Source organism: Octodon degus, unplaced genomic scaffold (genome assembly GCF_000260255.1).
Source record: "Octodon degus isolate 3935 unplaced genomic scaffold, OctDeg1.0 scaffold00050, whole genome shotgun sequence".
Lineage (NCBI taxonomy): Eukaryota > Metazoa > Chordata > Mammalia > Rodentia > Octodontidae > Octodon > Octodon degus.
Window position 1 is genome coordinate 8,232,094 of NW_004524626.1, and position 21,470 is coordinate 8,253,563.

At 56.2% G+C, this 21,470-nt stretch overlaps 2 protein-coding genes across 5 annotated transcripts in view; one reads left to right on the forward strand and one right to left on the reverse strand.

The window, feature by feature from the left end:
• Lmnb2 (lamin B2) overlaps positions 1–7,334 on the forward strand; it is a 27,352-nt gene extending 20,018 nt beyond the window's left edge. The window contains exons 3-12 of one of the 2 annotated variants that reach the window (XM_004632738.2): positions 1,140–1,296; positions 1,373–1,498; positions 4,580–4,750; positions 4,826–4,951; positions 5,041–5,261; positions 5,355–5,652; positions 5,741–5,848; positions 6,024–6,143; positions 6,320–6,427; positions 6,875–7,334. In XM_004632738.2, coding sequence (XP_004632795.1) covers positions 1,140–1,296; positions 1,373–1,498; positions 4,580–4,750; positions 4,826–4,951; positions 5,041–5,261; positions 5,355–5,652; positions 5,741–5,848; positions 6,024–6,143; positions 6,320–6,427; positions 6,875–6,916 — 1,477 coding nt within the window. In that variant the 3' untranslated portion in view covers positions 6,917–7,334. Of the gene's footprint in view, positions 1–1,139; positions 1,297–1,372; positions 1,499–2,485; positions 3,087–4,579; positions 4,751–4,825; positions 4,952–5,040; positions 5,262–5,354; positions 5,653–5,740; positions 5,849–6,023; positions 6,144–6,319; positions 6,428–6,874 lie in introns of those variants that run through there. The other variant, XM_023717196.1, reaches the window with a different exon arrangement.
• A 6,192-nt stretch (positions 7,335–13,526) lies between these two features.
• Dapk3 (death associated protein kinase 3) overlaps positions 13,527–21,470 on the reverse strand; it is a 13,068-nt gene continuing 5,124 nt past the window's right edge. For 2 of the 3 annotated variants that reach the window (XM_004632739.2, XM_023717051.1), the window contains 7 exons: positions 17,396–17,756; positions 17,179–17,308; positions 16,990–17,038; positions 16,846–16,872; positions 15,520–15,672; positions 14,746–14,791; positions 13,527–14,514 (listed from right to left, as the gene is read on the reverse strand). In XM_004632739.2, coding sequence (XP_004632796.1) covers positions 13,978–14,514; positions 14,746–14,791; positions 15,520–15,672; positions 16,846–16,872; positions 16,990–17,038; positions 17,179–17,308; positions 17,396–17,756 — 1,303 coding nt within the window. In that variant the 3' untranslated portion in view covers positions 13,527–13,977. The remainder of the gene's footprint in view (positions 14,515–14,745; positions 14,792–15,519; positions 15,673–16,845; positions 16,873–16,989; positions 17,039–17,178; positions 17,309–17,395; positions 17,757–21,470) is intronic. The other variant, XM_023717050.1, reaches the window with a different exon arrangement.

Consider the following 21,470-nt stretch of genomic DNA (forward strand, 5'->3'; position numbering starts at 1 on the left):
CACAATGACAGGCATTCCCATCATGAAACAACTGTTACAAATTACCATCTGCAGTGCAGTAGCTTAGTTCCCAGGTATCAGTATATATAGTTAGGGTGAGAATCTTTCCAATTAACTCACTTTTTTTTCTTGAGACAGGATTTTGCTATGCAGTCCAGGCTGCCCTTGAACTCACTTTGTAACCTAGGTTAACCTCAGATTCATAGTGATCCTCCTGCTTCAGCCTCCCAGGTGCGGGGGTCACAGGTGTGTGCCACTGCACCTGCTTGCCACTTTCTTTTTCTTCTTCTTTTTTTTTTTTTTTTTTTTGTGGTACCAGGGATTGAACTCAGGACCCTGGGCTTGCCAGGCAAGCACTTATTCTGCTGAGCTATCCCCTGGGCCCCTGCTGGCCACTTTCTGAAGCAATTACAGAAGTTTTTCATGCTTTGCTGGGAGTGATCTAAAGTGTGACGACTGCTGCTGAGTGCCACCCAGTGGAATTCCAGCTCATAAAACCATTGTGTGTGTCCTTGCCCACTTTGTTCACTAGTTCTCATTCTTTCCCAATGTCAAAATGGTGATGCAAGATGAATGTCTGGATTTAAGGCAGGCCATTGAGGCAGCCACTAGAGACAGAAAAGGAGACTCCCAGAACTGTTCTGTTTTATTACAGGAGTACACCACCACCACCCAGCTCATTTATTTTGGGGTCAGGATCTTAGTGTGTTGGTCAGGCTGGCCTTGAACTCACTGTTGTAGGCTGTAGAAAGAAAGCATGTGGTGATCCTCCTGCCTCAGCCTCCCAAGTGCTGGGATGATAGGTGTGCACCACCATGCCTGGCCCAGAACTACGTTAGAAAGGGGAAAGGGCCGGGAAGGGGACATAAGGAGAAGGAGCCATGTTAACAGAGGTGCCCACCCCCACAGTGCATTTGATCGTGGCCTGCAAATGTGTATTATAAAAAAAGGATGAGATGACTCTGACACAGGGGAGTATTTTGAGGGGGATTCAGGGCTGGCCTGCCTCTGTCCCGTGGAATGGGAGGGACTCAGCCCCTTGACACTCGGTCCTCCTGGCAACTTCAGCACTGCCAGAGGGACTCCTGGGGCCAGGTTGCCACTTGCCCTTTTGGCTCAGGTCCCCTCTTGGATTTCAGCACCAAGAAGCGGGAGGGTGAGCTTACTGTGGCCCAGGGCCGTGTGAAGGACCTGGAGTCCCTGTTCCACCGGAGCGAGGTGGAGCTGGCCGCCGCACTCAGTGACAAGCGCAGCCTGGAAGGTGACGTGGCAGAGCTCCGGGCACAGGTGGCCAAGGTAGGCGAGGAGCCCCCGTGGGTCGCCACTGTGGCCCATGCACACATGCCACAGCCCGTTGTCCTGTGTCTCCCAGGCAGAGGACGGTCACGCTGTGGCCAAGCAGCAGCTGGAGAAGGAGACACTGATGCGTGTGGACCTGGAGAACCGCTGCCAGAGCCTGCAGGAGGAGCTGGACTTCCAGAAGAGCGTGTGTGAGGAGGTGAGGTCGGCTCAGCCCTCACCTGCCTGCATCATCCTGCGTTGTCCCGGCTGCTCCAGCCTGGGGGCGGGAGGCGTCTTCCCTGGGCCTGGAGGTCACATCCCGCAGGGTTACAGGGACAGCCCTTCTGAGCTCCCACAGCTCTGCAGCTCCGGGCATCCGGGGCTGTGACTGGAGTCTCTTGCCTGTTTTCACTTAGTCTCTTCCTCTCTGTCCTTCTATGAATCTTTTTAGGGACATTTGCTGCTGGATTTAGGGCCACCTGAATAATCCAGAATCTCTTTTCCAAACCCTCACCTCAGTAACATCTGCAGACTCTGTTTCCACATAAGTTCCCACCGCTGGTTGTAGGGATCGGGATTTGGGGCTGTCACCCAGCCTCCCCCCCAGGGTGGGGCCCACCTGCTCTTCTCTACACTTGAGGCCCCTACCTTCTGTCTCAGGCACGTTCTCTCAGACCTCAATCTCCTGGTCTCAGGGCCTCTGGCCACTTGGGACCTTGGGGCAGGCTCGGAGTGACCCAGTGTGTCCTGTGGAACCCGGCTGTGGGTGGGGCCTGGCTCCTGGTGAGGTCACAGAGCGCCCCAGAATCCCAGGGTGGGGCCACTGTGGCCAGTGCACAGGGAGGCTCCTGGCTCTCAGGACCCCCACACAGGTGTCCACCACACCGGGGTCCCCAGGGGCCTAGGGAGTGGACGAGACGCCAAGGGAGCCGGAGAGACTGGAAACAGACCCCCAAGGGAACCTGAACCTAGGAGGACCCGTGGAGAGAACTGTGGGCGACTCCAGACCCACGAGGGAACCCGGGAACACACTCATGGGGGACCCTGAAATTACGAAGGAACCTGTGGTGGGACCCGTGGGTGAACCCAGGCCCATCAGGGAACGTGGGTGCACGCCCACGTGTGAGCCTGAGATTACTGAGGAACCCGGAGTCCCGAAGGAAGCCGGACAGAGCCCCGTCGGGGAGTCCAGGCGCATGGAGAAACCTGGGCAGCGGCCTGGGAGGAAGCCGAAGCTCGGGGAGGAGGCTGTGGAGACTCCCTCGGGGGTGTTGGAAACCATCGGGAGACCTGTGAAGAGGCCCAGGAGGGAGCCAGAGCCCATGAAGGAGCCCCTGAGGAGGCCGGGGAGGGACCTGAAGCCCGCGAGTGAACCTGTGCAGAGACTCGTGTGGGAGCCACGCGGGAGGAAACCCGAGCTCAGGATGGAGACCACAGAGAGGGCCACGGAGCCCCTCAAGGAGCCTATGAGGAGACTCCCATGCGGACCTCAAGCTGGGGGGCCCACAGAGAGACCTGGGATGGAGCCTGACCCCGTGACAAAACCCGAGGAGGGACCTGCGAGGGAACCCAGCCCTATAGAGGGCTCTGCACTCCTGCAGGAGCCCACCGGGAGACTCCCCAGAGAGCCGGTGGAGAGGCTCACAAAGGCCACTGTGAAGAGACGCAGAAGGGGATCTGCGTGGGGACGTGGGAAGAACCCCACAAAGCGCGTAGTGAAGAGAGGTGGGGACATGGCCCTGAGGGCAGCCAGGAGGGTGCCCCAGAAGGAGTCCTGGCTGAAGTCCCCAAAGGGCACCCTGCAGGTGGGTGCCCGTGGTGGCCAGGAGCAACTCTGCTAGATGTGGAATGCCTGCTACCTTTAGACAGCCTCCCTGCGTGTCCCATCCCATCTGTCACCATGCCCCCTCCTGTGCCAGAGCCACCGCCTACTTTCAGAAGAGGCATCTTCCTTCCTAAAGCACAGGGTCTTGTGCATCTGGGACAGCTGCCCTTGTGGTCCCATCGTTGCCCGGCCCTGTCTCATTCCACCCCTGTACCAAGGACTTAATCTACTGCCACCTATATCTAGGACCCACGGATGGGAAATGGGCTGTGTCAGTAATTCTTTCTTCTTATAGTTTTTGTTTCTCTTTTTTTTTTTTTTTTTTTTTTTTTTGAGACAGGGCCTCACTGGCTGGCCTTGAGTTCTCTGTGGTATAGGCTAGCCTTGAACTCAGTGATCCTCCTGCCTCAGCCTTCTGAACACCCCCCCCCATTACAAGTCTGCACCATCATGTCCAGCTAGTAGTTCCTGTAAAGTAACAGCTTTGTTTTTTTGTTTTTTTCTTATTTATGTATTTGGAACAGGGTCTCACTACGCAGCTCGAACTCGTAGTGATCCTCTTGTTTTCAGACTCCCCAGCGCTGGAATTACAGGTGTGCACCACCACGCCCACCTCAGTGACCAGCTCAGTGCACCCAGCAGTGGGGCTGGTGGGGCATGTGGTATGGGGATTGAACCCAGTCCCTGTCCCTGCACTAGCCTAATAAGCAGGCACTTAGTCTGCTGAGCTATCTCACTTGCCTAGCTAACAGTTTTTAGGATACACAGCCCCATACTGCACTTGATCTTAGCCAAAAGGCCGAGAAGCGATACATAGCCCCATACTGTAAAGGCCATACTTGTAAATTGGCAGTTCAGTCACTTTTGGTGTATTGAAAAGGTTGTGCTGGCCAGCCAGATAGCTCAACAGACTAAAGTGCCTGCTTAGGCAAGTGCTAGGGGACCGGGATTCGATCCCCATGCAGTGCCAGCTGTGCCCCTGGGCACACTGAGACAGCGGCCGAAACTGAGCGTGATTGCCTGTGCCCATAATCCTAGCATTTGGGAGACTGAAAACAGGAGGACCACTATGAGTCTGATCTGTGTAGTGAGACCCTGTAGATGCTGTACTAAATACAAAAAGAAAAAAGGAAAGGTGCAAGCCGGGCACGGTGGCTCACACCTGTAATCCCAGCACTCAGGACACTGAGGCAGGAGATCCCGAGAGTTCAGAGCCAGCCTGGGCTGCGTAGTGAGTTCATAGTCACTTGTACAACATAATCTTCCATGCCCTGGCAAGTGTCACGGCCAAGTGGCGTTTCCAGCACAGGGTGGACCTGGCTGTGTGCCCGTCTGTCCAGTGGTGGACGCTGCTCCTGCGAACGGGGACCCTTTGGGGCCAGGCCACCTGAGGTGCCGAGCTGGGCATGGGGAGCCCAGCGGGGGTGTCAGGACGGGGATTCGTGCCCAGCGTCACCTGTCCGGCCCCTCTAGGAGGTGCGGGAGACACGGAGGCGCCACGAGCGCCGCCTGGTCGAGGTGGACAGCAGCCGGCAGCAGGAGTACGACTTCAAGATGGCACAGGCGCTGGAGGAGCTGCGCAGCCAGCACGACGAGCAAGTGCGGCTGTACCGGCTGGAGCTGGAGCAGACCTACCAGACCAAGGTGCCGTGGCGGTGCTGCAGGGGGGCGGGCGGGATGCCGACGCCGAGGCTCACTGCTCGTGTCCCCTGCCCCAAGCTGGAGAACGCCAGGCTGAGCTCTGACCAGAACGACAAGGCGGCCAGCGCGGCCCGTGAGGAGCTACAGGAGGCGCGCATGCGCATTGAGTCCCTCAGCTTCCAGTTGTCCAGCCTCCAGAATAAGGTGACTGCCTTGGCCCACTATGGAGAGTGTCAGGGCGGGTGGGCACCTTGGGGTCTAAGAGGCAGTGCTGACCCCACCCTGGCCCACAGGCGAGCGCCAATGAGGAGCGCATCCAGGAGCTGGAGGCAGCCGCGGCCGGGGAGCGGGAGAAGTTCCGGAGTCTGCTGGCCGCCAAGGAGCAGGAGATGACGCAGATGCGCGATGTGATGCAGCAGCAGCTGGCCGAATACCAGGAGCTGCTGGATGTGAAGCTGGCGTTGGACGTGGAGATCAGTGCCTACCGCAAGCTGCTGGAGGGCGAGGAGGAGCGGTGTGTGGCAGGAGCGGTGGGGTAGCCCCGGTCCCAGGTCCCCAGTCCCCAGCTCCGGGCCTACCTTTGATGCCCTCTCCATACCACCCCCAGGCTGAAGCTGTCCCCCAGTCCATCCTCGCGGGTCACCATCTCGCGGGCCACCTCGAGCAGCAGCACAAGCAGCATGTCTGCAGCTGGGCGCCCAGGCCGCGGCAAGCGCCGGCGGCTGGAGGCCCAGGAGACGCCGGGCAGTGGCTCCAGCTCAAGAGGCCTCAGCTCTGGCAGCAGCAGCAGCATCAGTGGCAGCAGCTTCCACCTGGCCCAGCAGGCCTCCGCCACAGGTGGTGTCAACATCGAGGAGGTCGACCTGGAGGGCAGGTTTGTGCGGCTCAAGAACCACTCAGACAAGGTGAGGGGTCTTGCTGGGAGGTGTATATTGCTGGACACTGGGGCTCCGTGCAGCAGGCCAGGGTCAGCCAGCTGTCTACCTCCTCCAGGATCAGTCCCTGGGGAACTGGAGGATCAAGAGGCAGGTCCTTGAGGGTGACGAGATTGCCTACAAGTTCACACCCAAGTATGTCCTGCGGGCTGGACAAACGGTCACGGTAGGTGGTGGCAGGACAGGGTGGAGAGGGGTAATAGAGAGGCTGAGTGCAGCAGAGATGGGGTGTTGAACGTGTGGGGAGGCCAGAGGTGTCGTGTGCTGTGTCTCTGCTCAGCCCCCCTGAAGGGCTCACGGCCCAGAACCACTCACAGGTGCAGTTGTTCTCCCATCCCTAGGTGTGGGCAGCAGGCACAGGGGTAGCCCACAGCCCACCCTCGACACTCGTGTGGAAGAGCCAGAGCAGCTGGGGCACTGGTGAGAACTTCCGTACCATCCTAGTAAACGCCGACGGGGAGGTAGGTTCCAGGGCAGAGGGGTTTGGGCCCTGGGTGTCCACCAATGTCCAAGTGCCGGGTCCTTTGGTGGAGTGGGGTGGAGGAGCTCCTACAGGCAGCCCCGGGCCCGCTTCTGGGTGGCATGTGAGGGTTAGGGCCACAGTGAGACTGAGTGTGGTGGCCCTCACCTGGCACAGGAAGTGGCTGTGAGAGCTGTGAAGCAGAGCTCAGCCGTGCAGGAGAATGGGGAGGAGGAGGAGGAAGAGGAGGCTGAATTCGGCGAGGAAGATCTTTTCCACCAACAGGTAGCCAGGCCTGTCCTGAGGTGTCCCCGTGTCCGTCTGTCCGTGTGTGTGTGTGTGTGTGTGTGTGTGTGTCCCCGTGGAATCAGAGATTGAACTCAGGCCCTTGCACTTGCCAAGGAAGCGCTTATTCCACTGAGCCATCTTCCTGGCCCCTTGTCCTGAGGTCTTGCTAGCACGGCCCAGCACCCATCAGCAAGTCATCTGCAAGGGAGCTGCCGGCCACCTACATGGCTTTGGGGAAGGTGTTGAGAATCTGGGCCTGTTAATGCCTGCTGAGTGATTCTTCCAACTCCCAGATCAAGAGTATGAGATGTATGTGTGGCTCAAGCCATGGGGACAGGGATAGACGAGGAGATCTAGGAACAAGGGCCACAGTGAGCTGCGCAGCGTGGGGCATGGAGCCACTAGGCCTGGCCTGATGCTGCTGCCCTCTTTCCTTCCTTCCAGGGCGACCCTCGGGCCACAGCAAGGGGCTGCCACCTAATGTGACTGCACACCGCCCTCCTGTACTCAAACCCGGGACTATTTTGCTATCATGACTTTCATTAGTTCTGGACACGTTTTTAGCTGGTTTTTAAGCAAACCACCAGCGCATGGGGGAGGGGGGGTCTCTGCAGTGCTTATCCATCAGCGGTGTCCCTGGATCATCCCTTTGTCACGTTTCTCTACTGTCCAGACTTTCTGACCCCCACTCTGCTCCAAGTTGGCCATTAGGTTGAATTGAAGGCCCAAGGCCAGGAACCCGGAAGCCAAGAAGGTGGAGGCTGCCACTGGGGAGTTGTGGGGATTCTGTAAGAGTGTGGGGTGTGCTCTTTTTAAAGTTTTCTCAGAACCAAAAGCAGAAACCAGGTTCCAACCTGGTAGGGGGGATGTTGGGGGCATGGGTGGCACCTGGGGATCAAGAGTGGCTGGAGAGGGGCCGGGGAGATGTCTCAGTAGGATAAGCGCTTGACTGGCAAACGCAAGAATCTGAGTTCAATCCCCGGTTCCCCCCACCAAAAAAAAGAGTGACTGGAGCAGCGGGACGTGGCCTGGGCCAGGATGCCCCTGGCAGCTCCGGCCCGACAGGCAGGCGGCCGCTGCCTTTTCTGGACCTCGGCTCTGGAGCTGCTCCCACAGATCTTGTCCCAAGCCTGCAGGACCCACAGGCAGGAGAGGAGTGAGCCTGGGGAACAGGAACCCTGCTGTTCCATGCTTTGTCACCATGACACATGGGAGGGGACAAGACAAGGGGACAGGTAGCTTGCGTCTGGGGTTCAGACCCAGGGCAGCCCTGGCCTAGTGTGCAGGAGCCCTGTCCTGTCTGCTGGGCACGCACAGTGCATAGCAAGTGTCACGTGCTCTGTGACTTCACTGAGGGTGCAGCTCTCAGCCAGACACCTAAATGCCAGGTGACCCCATCTGGATGGTTCCACATCACAGCTTGGTCCCTGGACCCAACCCCTTCCCACCATCACCACTCACCCTCCACATAGATACACAGAAGTTATTTTTTTAATGGATATTTATTTTTTTACATAGGTCAGTACACAGGTCACTGGGGTATAGCTTCAGGGGCTCCTGTCATCTCAGGGGTGCCATGAGGACAGGGAGCTCTGCCCCCGAATGGCCAACATCCTTCAGAAAGTGCAGCTCAAGTCTTAAGAAGCCCACACTGAGCCATGACTGCTTACTGTTCCAGGAAAGTGGAGTCTTGGGTTACACCGCCCCCTGCCCCTCTTGAGTGGCTCTCGCTGCCCATGGGTCCTGCTTGCTCTCCTTGGGAAATGCCTTTGGTGAGGAATCCTGGGCCCAACGAGGAAGATGTCACTGCTGGCAGCCCTAGAACCTGCTGCCGCCCTTGCTGTTAGAAGTCCCTCATCTCACCTGGTGACCGAGTCCCAGGGGATGAGCTATCTCCTCAGGCAGAGGGAAGCGTGGCTTACTGGCAGCCCTACTCACGAGGTCCGGCAGGCTGATCTGCCCGTGGGGCTGCTGCTGCCCTTGGCCTGCCCTGATCTCAGATGCAGCCTCCTGCCCTGACCTGTCCCCTTTTGCGGTCCCTGGGTTGTCCTTGCTTGGAGGGAGTGCAGCAGTGTTGGACATGGATGGTTGTTAGTCACCAAGTCTCGGGTGCTTTTGGTGTGGGTTTCCACAGTGGATGGCGGCCCGTGGAGCCGTGTGCACTGCCCCAGAGAGCTTAGCTCGACGCCCCTTAGAGCGCCCTTCCGACTGGGTCCTGACCCACCTGCTTCCATAGCTGGTTTTAGTCCTTCCCGACACAGCTGCGGCCCCGTTTACACTAAAGATCAGAGTTGGGAACGTTCCTGTGTGGACACCACCCGCCTAGCCTGCGAGGGACACAGCCCCAATGGCACTGGGCTGGATGGCTCGCTTTGGGGACTTTGTTTAGGGTTTTTAAAAGTGCATGCCAAATGTGGTATTTTTTCCCCTTGATTTATAATATACATTTTAAGACTGGAAACTTTTGTATAACACTCCAATAAACACTTTGATTTTAATCGCTGTTTGCTTAATTTCTCAAAACCTGGAAGCCCTGTGAGGCCATTAGTATTCCTGACACCCTCGTCCACTATGGTGTAGAGGTGTCATCATGCGCGCAAGCGCAGCTTTGCAGCCGGGAAAGTTGGGGCTTAGCAAAAGCGCTTTACCTACTTGTACCTGAGTAACCACTGCGCATGCGCAAGGCGCCCCGCCCTTTTTTGCGGAATCGGGACTTGAACTCGGGTCAGGGAAGCCCTTATTCCACTGAGCCATCTCCCCAAACCCCCACCCCCGCTGGTTTGTTTGTTTTGTTTTGTTTTGACGCTTACATCACTGAGCTATCTCCTTGGCCCTCCCGCATGGTGTTGTGGGTGTTACACTCTGGACTCTCCCACTACTTGGTTCACCCAGCTTCCTGCGCAGCTGCGGGGGTGACGCGCATGGCCATGCGGGAGTTGCTGTGTGAACTACACTTCCCGTGGTGCTCCGGGCAACCCAGCTGGCGACGGCTTGGGGCGGGGAGTTAGAACTTAGAGGCCGCGGCAGGCTTGCCAGGGCCGGGGATGGTAGCTTAGGCTCGGAGAAGCTGGACGTGGTACTTTTCATAGAGGTGAACGTACAGATTGCTGTGGCCAACCACAAGAGCCGCTATAGGTGCAGGGTGCATCGGAATGAAGGTAAGACGGCGTGGGTAATATCGAGGGTGAGTCGGACATCGCGGCTGAGGTCTCCCGCGTGCTCACTGAGCTTAACGAACAAGTGCTTTTCCCTGGACAATTTGGAACAAGTGCAATCTCTCCAGGGCACGCGCGCGCAGATTGTTGGAGAGGCGCAGCGAGGCTTTTGTGTGAGCATGGGCTGTCATTCCGTGCATCGAGGCTGCGCGCAGCTGCACACGGTAGCAACCCGGGCAGCCTGGAGCATGGCTGTCAGTGAGTTCAAGCCGGGGAATACTAGGCTGTCCCCCTGGTCACTCCCCTGTCGTCGTAGTGGAAAGACTACTGTAGGTTGGACGAATGTTTAGGACTAGGTGCCAATAAAATCACAAGAACAGGTACTGGAAGCTGGGTATAGTACAGCACGGTAGTCATCTCAGCACTGGGAGCGTGAGGCCTGAGGATGGTTAATTTCAAACCCAGCCTGGGCAACTTAAGCAACTTGGCAAGACTCAAAACAATATAAAGGGCTGGAGATGCAGGTCAGTCGCTAGGACTGGAAAAAATTGTTTTTATTGCTTCACGGCTAAACTTTTCCCTGTCTCTTTTCCCCTCTTTCTTGTGCTGAGCATGGCCCAGGACCTTCCACATGCTGGGCAAGTGCTTACCACTGAACCGCACCCCTACTGCCCTGTGGATTATCTCCTATGGATAGGACACCTGCTGAGGTGCCCTCGGGGTTTTTCTGAGCACTTGTGAAATCCAGAGTGGCACCAGAGTCCTGTCCACACCAGCCAGCTGTCCCTACTGTTGTTCCCCTGGCAAGTCAACGATGCCCACAGACGCCCTCTGCAGAACGTCAGGCTTGGTGGCTGCCAGGAGAGGAGGGAGCCACGTGCTTCTTAGCGAGTGACCACTGTGCCAGTCGGGTGCTGATCACCCTGCAGACGCACACACAGGCCCACAGACTCCACCAGGAGGTGGTGGATCCCAGAGGCCGAGTGAAGCCCTGGGGTATCCTCTGACTCTAACCTGTACAAAGCCATTCTGGGGTCTCCACAGGAACACTAGCCCTTGTCTTGGTTGGGGTCTCTGGTGCAGCACAGGGTCAGCAAGCTCTTCCATAAATGTTTTATGAGCCAGCCACTTTCCCCACTACTGGACCCAGCCAGCCAGGAAAGCAGCTGTTTTCAGTCTGTCAATGAATGTGTGTGGGCCACGTGCCAATAAAACTTTATTTAAAAAGAGTGGAGCCACCTGTGGCTCCCTGACATGAGCACTGAATGAGTCACAGCCTGTAGGAGGGGTCAGCACAGAGACCCCTACACAGTGGGGCTGGGACTCAGGAAGGTGCCTATCCCCTCCCTCCCCAGCACTGGCCCTGCTAACTAAAGCCTTGTCACCTTGGTCATGGTGGCTACTTACCATTCCCTTCCTGTGTGTTGCCCCAGCCTGAGATCAAGCACTTGCGCCCCACTGGGAACTTCTGGATAGCCAGTGGGAGGCAGACGGATATATTTGCCAAAGGTCAGGGGCCTGGTCAGCTCGAGCACCACCACATCTAAATCCAGGGTCCCAGGGTTGTAGCACCAATGGAGCGTCACCCGTTGCAGTCCCCGCTTCACTGACACGCAGCAGAGGTGCAGTGCCCAGGTGGGCCTGCACCTGCTCCACCCATGTGCTGCCAAGAGAGGCCCTCAGCCTGCCAGCTGCCATCACCCACCCCCCTGCTCCAGGATGCCCCAGGGAGGGATAAAACACGGGGGACTCCCACCTTCCTTGTAATAGACCCGTTACATACAGTACTAGTGGGTTGGCACCAGGGCATTCCTGTTGCTGTGAAGACACTAAGGACCTCCTGGGAGTGGGACCCTCCACTGTGACCTTCTGTGTTTGGCTCAGCTCCCTGAGCAGCACAGCCTCAAGGCCCATCCAGGCCGTTGCAGTGCCAGGACTTCCTTTTCCAGGCTGCACTGTGTTCTAGTGTGTGAATGGACCCCATTTCTGTTCCCCTCCACCCATGGGTGGATACTAGGTTCTAGTTTCTACCTTTGGCCTGCTGTGAAGCATCCTACTGAGAGCACAAGTGTGCACAGCAGAGCCACTTACTGAGGGGTGGCTCCACGGCTGCGGGCCATGGCACTGTGGACCTGGGACATGGCTCCATGCTGTCGTCTAGTAACTGCTTGCTTCTGGAGTGGGGCTGGTAGGTTTGGTGTTTTAATGGTACTGCAGATTGAACTCAGGCCCTTCTGCTTGCCAGGGAAGCACTTATTCCACTGAGCCATCTCCCCAGCCCCTTTTTAAATTTCTGAGAGGGCCTTGCCGAGTTGTCCACACTGGGTTTGAAATTGAGTTCCTAGGGGGCCTGCCCCTTAGCTCAGTTCTTTAAGTGGCTGCTTCAACAAAGCAGTCAGGCTCAGGTTGCTGTGGTTCGATCCCCACAACTCAAGCCAGCCAAACCTGCCCTGAAGGCATTCGGAGCAAAAAAAAAAAAAAGAAAATTCTTTCTGAAATTAAATTCCTCTTCCCCCACCTTCCCAGAGTGCTGGGATAACATGTGTGCCACCAGTTTTGGGTTTTGTCTTTTTGAGAGAGTCTCGCTATGCAATTCAGGCTGGTCCTGAGCTCACTTTGTAGCCTAAGCTGGTCTCACAACAACCTTCCTGCTTCAGCCTCCCAAGTGCTGGGATTAGAGGCATGCACCACCATGCCCAGTAGTAGTTTTTTGTGTTAAAACAAGCTCTTTCCATTCTTGGGGCTGGGGATATAGCTCAGTGGCATAAATAAGCACCTGCCTGGCAAGTGCAAGGTCCTAAGTTCAATCCCTGGTACTGCCAAAACATAAAAAATAAAAATTAAAAAAAACTCCTTCCAGGGGCTGGAGAGATGGCTCAGTAGAATTAGCGCTTCCCCAGCAAGCACAGGGGCCTGAGTTCAATCCCCGGTTACGCAAAAAAGACTCCTTCTATTATCATCTTTTGTGTAGAACTTAATATTATTTCACATTGCTGTGTGATTATTGCTTCTAGTTCCAGAACATTCTGTCACCTAACCAAAAGTCCCCCCCCCCCATGAGCAGTCGCCTGTCCTCTTAAGCCCAGGCACCATGAGTCTACTTCCTATCTCTGGAGTCCTCCATCCTGGTGTTTCCTGTTGATGGATTCCATGCTGTGTCCTGTCTGGCTGTTTACTGAGCAGTGTCCTCAAGACCCCTCCACACTGGCAAGTATCACAGCTGTGCTCCTTTCCTGGCTGAGTGACATCCTGTGTGGGGACAGACGTCACTGCAAGTCCCTCCCCATCGGCACGGCCTCGCCTCTTGCTTCTGTATTCAGGGAGCTGGACCCTTCACAAATGAGGATTCCTGGAGGAGGGCTTTAAAGGAACCGAGAAGTGCTGCTACCCACGTACGAGCTTCCCAGAGCACGCAAGCAGGTCCTGCACATATGCCAATAAGTTTTTAAAAAACTAAAAAGGGAACACTTGCCCTTGATGGCAGAATGAGGCCACAGCTGTGACCAGGACCAGCAAGGGCACAGGACCCTGGCCTGGAAGGCGGTGAGGGCCACAGGGGCTGTCCCAGGGGCACTGAGCACAGCTGCAGGGCTCTCGCACCTGTGTAGCTGCACAGGGACCTGCAGGTGTCTCTAGACCAGGCCTCCCTCCACCTTGCGGGGCCTACACATCAGGGGACAGAGGTAAGCAAAGGAACAATCGTAGCTGTCTTCCTGAGTGGAGGCAGGTGGCAGAGGAAATGATGTGCAGTCCTGAGGGGCAGGACCACAGACACTGCCATCAGGGAAGGCAACTTTATTCCACCTGGCTTCCAGCAGGCACATGGTCATGTAGATATGTAGAGCCTAGCAGAATGCAGCAGCAGCCGGGATGCGGCGGTTCTCACCCATAGATAGGCCTAGGCCACATACGGCCTGTGGCCCCAGGGCCCAGACTGTCTCCGCCTGCCCAGGCCTAAACCCAGGGCACATATCCCAGAGGGTCTTGGGATCTGGCAGGTGGGGCTGGGTGGCTTCTCTTGTGGTCTGAAGCAAGGGGCAAGCTATGGCAGCTCCTGGAGCACACAGAAGACGAAGATGGCATGGCAGGCGCAAGGGCCCCCTGCGGGAGGGCAGGCAGCCACTGCAGGGCTAAGGGACAGGAGGTGACCCAGAATGCTGACGGCAGGCTCCGGGGGTACTTCTGGGGAGTGAAGAGGTGGTAGGAGCTCTATCCCCCACACCCAGGCCTGTAGAGGCCCCTTCACCTAGCACTGGGCAGCTCCTGAAACTCACAAAACATAGGAATTGCCAGCATCCCCTTTACTGCCAAACTGGAGCCCCAATGAGTCCCTGGCTCCACGCGGAGGCCAAGGGCCTGTTGCTCACAGCTCAGGGCCCGCCCCACCTCTCCCTAGCGCAGGCCGCACTCTCCGCCTTGCATCCGCTCTTGCTCCAGCGCTCGCACCAGCTCCTGCACAAAGCGCATCTCGGATGCCACTTGCTTGGCCAGCGCCTCGTAGCGGTTCTCCAGGCGACTGAAGCGGCGCTTGAGCCCGCTGGCTCCCAGCAGCGCGCCCTTGGTCTCCTCCTGCGCCTGGCGCCGCAGCGCCTCTGTCCTGTGCAGCTCCTGCCGCAGCCGCCGCAGGTCCTGCCCAATGCTGTCGCGCTCCTCCGTGTACCAGGCCTCCTTCTCCTCGTAGATGGCCGCCAGCGCCTCTACATCCTCGCGGCACAGCCGCCGGCTGCGCTCCAGCTCCCGCAGGCCCTCCTCAGCTGCAGCCACCTCCTCCAGCACCCGTGAGAAGCGCTCAAAGCTGGCGTAGCTGTTGTTGGGCGGCATGCTGGAGTGCGACTTGATGGTGTACTCCTTCAGCCGGGTCGTCTTCAGGCGCCGCCGCTCTGGCTTCCGTCCACTGTCCTCGCTGCGCACATTCCGCCGCCGGATGGCCTGGAGGGACACCAGGAATGTGGGGACATCTAGCTTGGGCAAGGCGAGGGCCATAGGCAGCCCCATGTTTTGCAAGTGGCACATTCCCAGGGCATTCACAGCGGCCCCGCTGGACCCCACTGCACAGGTCACTGCCCCCTGCTGCCCTCCCGGGTGCTGAGGGCTTGTCATGCTGCATGTGACATGAGGACATGCCACCCCTCCCCAGGAAGGCCAGAGGCCCTGCCTCACCTTGATCCAAGAGTGTTCCAGGCTCTGCGCGATGGTCATTCTCCTCCTGCAAGAGCCCCACTGGGGTGAGTCACACATGCGACCCTGTGGCGGGCCTGCTGGGCAGTCCAGGCCATCAGCCAGGTCCCCACGCCCTGCCTTGAGCAGGTCCCTGGGCATCTGACCCCAGGGCCCAGAGCCCCCAAAATCGCTCCCAGATCCGGCTCTACCACTCACAAGTGGCAGTTTCCTTCTGAGAGCCTGTAAGGCTCGGGTCTCAGCACTCTCTGGGGCTTGGTTAGCTGAGCTCAGGCCTCAGGTGGGCCCAGGGAGGGCCTGGCCCATGCGGAGTTGGGTGCACATGGCCACGTCCCAGACTCTAGGAGAAAGCAGCCATCTGCAGTTCCACACAAAGCCTATCTGAAGTGCTGGCGATGAATTTAAACATCGTGTGGAGCTGGGGTGTGGTGGCATATGCCTGTCATCCCAACAGTCTGGGAGGCTGACACGGGAGACAAGTTTGAGCTCAGCCTGTGAGACCCTGCCCTAAAATTTAATTTTTTTTTTTTTTTTTTTTTGGTACTGGGGATCAAACTGAGGACCTTGTGCTTGCCAGGCAAGTCCTTATGCTGCTCAGCTATCTTCCCCAGCCCCCAAATTTAAAATTTAAAAAAAAGGGGGGGTTTGAGATATAACCACAGCTTCTAGTTTGTCATCTCTGGTCAAAAGTGGACACCAAGCTGGTGCTCAGCTCCAGACCTAGGTGGCCGACCCCCACTCTCCCATCCCCCATACTTGGGGTCCTTGACCAGCAAGCGGCGGATAAAGTCCTTGGCCAGCTCGCTGGTGTTGCTGAAATACTCCTCATCGAAGTCGTAGTTCACGGCTGAGATGTTGGTCAGCGTCTCCTGCTTGGTCTCGCCCAGGAAGGGGGATGCCCCGCTGAGACTGCAGGACAGACAAGGGTCGTGCTCAGGGTACCCCTGCAGCCCCCTCCCTGGTGGCACCTTGGACACCCGACTCCCTGTGCCCATTATGAGCCACACAGAGGATGGGCAAGTGGGGCACCAGGGTCACCCTGAGCCTCCTAGGGCCCCCAGCACCCATGCCTAAGGAGGCCCCCGCAGAACTCAAGAGCCTCTGGGTCAATGCAGTCCCACGCATCTCTCCCGGGACTCTCAGTCACAAGGGCCAGAAAATACACCACTTTCCAGAGAAGCCAGGAGACAGACACAACCCCTGAGTGAGCTGCTGAGCTGCTGGGCTGGGAGGGTGCAGTACCATTCTATGGGACCCCAAAGGAACATCAGGGGAGTCCCGGCCGGGGATGTGCTACAAAGAGCTGAGAGTGCTCCTAAGCCAAGGTCACTGGGGACAAGCACTGAGGAATTGGCTCCAGCCACCCAAGTGTCGGAGTGCCAGACAAGATTGGGACTGGGAGGACATCAGCAGGGGCCACCTGGCCATGTGAGTCCTGGGCGCCAAGGTAGCACTGGGAGGGCCCCAGGCTGCAATGGCAGTAGACTGTAACAGGCAGAGGTGAAACAGAAAGGAAGGCCAGGACTGCCTCCAGCTCTTCCCTAAGCCCCAGGCTACATCAGAATTGGGATGGGCTGGGAAATAGCTTAGTGTCACAAGCACCTGACTGGCATACGCAAAATCCTGAGTTTGATCCCTAGTACCGCAAAAAAAAAAAAAAGTGAGCACTTTTGGGACTGGGAGATAGCGCAGAAGAATAAGCACCTGCCTGGCAAGTGCAAGGTCCTGAGTTCAATCTCCAGTCCCGCCCCCCCCCAAAAAAAAAGAATTGTGAAAACCCCACAACACTGCCTGACTCTAACGCCAAGCCATGAGGTCTGTCTGAGTACTGTGCCCAGCATCACGGAAGGGGATGGACCACAGGCCCAGGCCCTACGGACAGACCACAACTTAGGTCCCACCTTGCCCGTGGCTAGAACAGCCACATCGCAAAGCAAGGTCACCTTCTGGAAACACTTGGCAACAGCACCCAGTCAAGTGTCTGTCTGTCTCTTCTGGCTCTCTCCTTCCTCTGGAGGAGCCGGGGGTGAGGACCCTGAGTGCTGAGAAGATCGGGGCACCCCAGGTCCTCCAGGTACTCACAGGATGTAGGTGATGACGCCAATACTCCTGGAGAGAGACAAGGGGAGGGATCAGCACCCAGGCTGCAGCCGGACGCCCTGCTGGGAAGCAAAGCCCAGCCCCACGGCGGCATCTCGGGGCTGCGCCAGGGATGCCAGAACTCACCACATATCAGCCTCCAGGCCCAGGGGCTCATAGTTGACAATCTCGGGTGCTGCGAGGACAGAGGGAAACAGGCTGTGATCCAGGCCTGATGGAGACAGCCCCCAGCCCATGTCCACAGTGCCAGAGAGCAGGAGGAGTGAGCCTTCCCAAGTCCCCATCCCACCTCCCTTCTGGCAAGCTGAGCCTCACCCACAAACTCAGGGGTGCCAAAGATGTTCTTGAACTCGTTGCCGGCCTCAATCTTGTGGGCAATGCCGAAGTCGATGAGCTTGATGCGCGGGCTAGGGACATTCTTGTCCAGAAGCATAATGTTCTCTGGCTGGGGGACACGGGGATCTCTGTGGCTTGAGCCCATAGGACAGGGACACAGCAGCAGCTCAAGGGGCCACGTGGCCCCCAGGCTTACCTTAAGGTCGAAGTGGGCGATGCGCTTGGAGTGCAGGTAGTGGACACCGTCCAGGATCTGCTTGAGGAACTGAGTGGCCTCATCCTCGGTCAGGGACTCCTTCTCGGCCAGGAAGTCGAAGAGCTCGCCGCCGGACACCAGCTCAAGGATGAGCACCACGTCCGTCTTGTTCTCGAAGACGTCGTGCAGCGTGATGATGTTGGGGTGCCGGATCTCCCGCAGGATGCTCACCTCCCGCTCGATCTCCTCCCTGCTCACCCCACGCCGGCTGGACGACAGGCGCCGCTTCTTGATGAACTTGGCCGCGTACTCCTTGCCTGTGCCCTTCTGCCGGCACTTCCGCACGATGGCAAACTGGCCACTGGGGGGACAGAAGGGAGAGGTGAGCGGGGACACAAGTGTCTGGGATGAGCCTGAGGCAAGGGAAAGCAGAATTTGTGGTCCTCTGGTCGAACGATCTGTGAGCTGGCCCCCATGGGGCTGCACGGCCATCTCCCACCAAGATAGCCTACCCCAGCTGCCCAGGTGGTCTGCAGGAACCACTCAGACACTAAATGTCTCTACAAGGCCTGTCATCCCAGTGCTCAGGAGGTAGGAAGATCCCCGTAGTGAAGGCTAGTTTCTTTTTTTTTTTTTTTTTTTGCAGAACCGGGGATTGAACTCAGGTCCTTGTGCTTGCCAGGGAAGCGCTTATTCCACTGAGCCATCTCCCCGGCCTGAAGGCTAGTTTCTGCTGCCTAGTTATTTCAAGATCAGCCTAACCTATGTAGCAAGATGTTATCTTATCTTAATGGCTTATAATCTCAGCCTCAAGGCACTGAGATGGGAGGACTGCTATGAGTTCTAGGCCAGTCTGGGCTACAGAGCTAGACCCTGTCTCAAAAGAAAAAAAAAAAAAAAAAAAAAAACAAGGGGGCTGGGGAGATAGCTCAGTAGAATAAGCACTTGCCTGGCAAGCGCAAGGGCCTGAGTTCAATCCCTGGTTCTGAAAAAAGAAAAAAAAAAAACAAAAACAGTAACAAGGGCCTGAATTCAATCCCCAGTTCTGCCAAACAACAACAACAACAAAAAAAAAAAAAACAGTAACAACAACAAAACCCATAGCAGAGACAGAAATATGTTCCAAAGGAGAGCTGGGACAAATGGTCATTGATCCAGGGGGACTTTACAGTCATGAAAAGAATGTGGGAGGCTCTTTATGTCCAGACAGGAAAAGCCACTCTTGAGGACGTGCTCTGCACTAAGTGTGACCTGCACACCAGCACATAGCTGTGGAGTGGACCCACAGTGTCCCCAGAGGCTGCTGCTGAGAAATGCCACGGACCTGTAGCAGGTCAGGCCAGGCAGTGGTCGGGACAGGGGGCCTGTTCTCCTCTCTGCTCGTGCTGAGCGCCGTCTCCCACGTAAGCACCTCAGGTGCATGTCACGCTCAGGGCAGTGGGCACGCACCCAGGCCACGGGGCTTCTGGGAGCTCCACATTGCCTGCTCCAGAAGGGCTCAGCCCCACGGCCAGTGCCAGCACATCTTTCTATTCCACGCCACTCTGCTCTGAACTTTTCACAGCAAAAATTTATCTTTCTGGGGGCTAGGGAGATGGCTCAGTAGAATAAACACTTCCCTGGCAAGCACCAGGGCCTGAGTTCAATCCCCAGTTCTGCAAAAAAAAAAAATTATCTTTCTGCTTCAGCCTCCCACATGCTAGGATGACACGTGTGCTCCACCATGCTAGGCTGCATGTTATCATTTTGTAAAATGTATTTTATTTATTTTGTATGTCTTTAAGTCAGGTATGGAGGACCACTGGAGCAGCTCTCCTTGAAAGAAGCGCGACTGTCTCCATTTTGACCGAGCCTGACCCTATTTCCTAGAACTGGTATGTACAGAGCTGGCTAGGACTTCTGCTTATCCTTCAATTGGCCTGAAGCAATATGTAATGGTCTAGCTGAGGTGCTGGTGATAGTCTTTGAAGGTGGCATGCCTGTTTCCCTGGTAACCTACACCTGCTGCTCCTTAATGTGAGCCGGGTCGAGACAGGACGAAGAGCCAATGCTCTGTGCCACCAGCTAGGATCGAGCCTCGAGACAGAGGCTCTGACTTCCTGGGGGTTGAAAGATTACATCAAAGCTGAAGCCTCCGACCCCCCCAAACATTAGATACTATCTCAGTAGCATAAAGCAGATTACTATCTCTGCATATCCTCTCTGCATATGGCAGAAGTAAATGTAGGCCCCCCACCTAGCTCAGCTCACAGCAGTCACCTACTTCCCACAATTCTCGGTCATTCCTCCTCAAGCCACTACCCCCCTGAATAAAACTGGGTGAGGCCCTGGGTCAGCCTCTTGGTTCCAGAAATCCATCTATGTGGCTGGACTTAAGAGCCTCTTGACTCCCCAATAATTATAAATATGTTTTAGTGTCTTTACTTTCGCTGTGGGTTGCACTGAGAGTGGTAGATTGGAAGTAACTTGGTGGAATTCCAATAACGTATCTTTGGGATTAAAGATATTAACTTCTGGGACTAGTGAGATGGCTCAGTGGTCTAAAGCACCTACTTAGAACAAGCTTAGCAAAGCAAAGGGACTGCAGTTCAATCCCCCAGCACCACGTGCCAGCCAGCCCCACCCCCTGGTGGGCTGAGCTGGCCCCACACACATAAATAAATTTAAAAAATTTAAAAAAAAAAAAGATATTAACTTCTTGGGGGCTGGGGAGATGGCTCAGTGGAATAAGCGCTTCCCTGGCAAGCACAAGGCCCTGAGTTCAATCCCCAGTTCCACCAAAAAAAAAAAAAAAAAAAGACAAATATTAACTTCTTGGACTGAGACAAGAACCAGGAAGGGACTCCCACAGTCAGGGTCTACAGGGTCACACTACATGGATCAGACTCAGTGATTCTCCTGTTTTCAGCTTCCCAAACACTGGGATTACAGGCGCAAGCCACCACGCCCCGTCTCACTCACTGTCTCATTGCACCCCACGGGCAGGGCTGGCGCAGCACAACACTCCAGGGATGGAGCCTTGGCCGTTGCACTCTGCCTAAGCAGGTGCTAATTTAGTCCACTGAGCTATCTGGCCGGCCCTGTAAAATGTATTTAAAAAAAAGAAAGAGGGCGAGAGATATAGCCCAGAGGCACAGTGCCTGCCTGGCAAGCACAAGGTCCTGAGTTAGATTGTCAGTTCCAAAAAATGTGTCTAAAGTGCTCCTTAGAGGCCTGGTGCGGTGGTGCAGGCCTGGAATCTAAGCACTCCAGGAGGCTGAGGCAGGATGACAAGTGTAGGGTTTTTGCAGTGCAATAAAGAGATAGGAAAGATAAAAGAAGCCATTATTAACTCCAAACACTTGGAGAGGACTGAGGGCAGATGGGGCGGATCCTCTGGCCTGAGCCAAAGAAAGCTGAGGCTCTTATGGACCCCTGTTAGGGGTGGAGTTTGAGGGGATGTTTAGAAATACCTCAGGATTGCTTCTCTGGCAAGCGCAAGGGCCTGAGTTCAATCCCCAGTTCAGTCAAAAAAATAAATAAATAAATAAAAGAAATATCTCAGGAGTCTTCCCTGAGGCGTTGGGAAAGGTGAAAGGAAATTGCACCCTGGGCTGGGTTGGAGAAGATGGGAGCTGGTCTCTGGGAAGATAAGCTGTTGTATTAAGGGCTTCAGCTATATTAGATGAACACCATAATTATTCAGCAATTCGTACTAGGGCGAGAACCTATCAGCAAGTTCGAGCCCAGCCTAAGCTACATAGTGAATTCAAGACCAGCCTGAACAACATAGTGAGACCTTGCCTCAAAAAAAAAAGGGGGAATGGAGGGACTAGGGATAAAGCTCAATGCCAAGACCCTGGGGTCAACCCCAGAACTGGGGGAAAAATTCTTAGGACCAATTACTCCCAGTTCCAAAGCCCAAGAAGCACCAGTCCCTGCCAGCCAGGTGTTTGGCTCACTATAGCTCCTGCTCGGGGACCCCCCTGTCCCTGCCAGCTGGGTGCTGGGCTCCCTGCACCTCCTACTCAGGGATCCCCCTGTCCCTGCCAGCCAGGTGCTGGGCTCCCGCTGCTCCTGCTCGGGGACCCCCTGG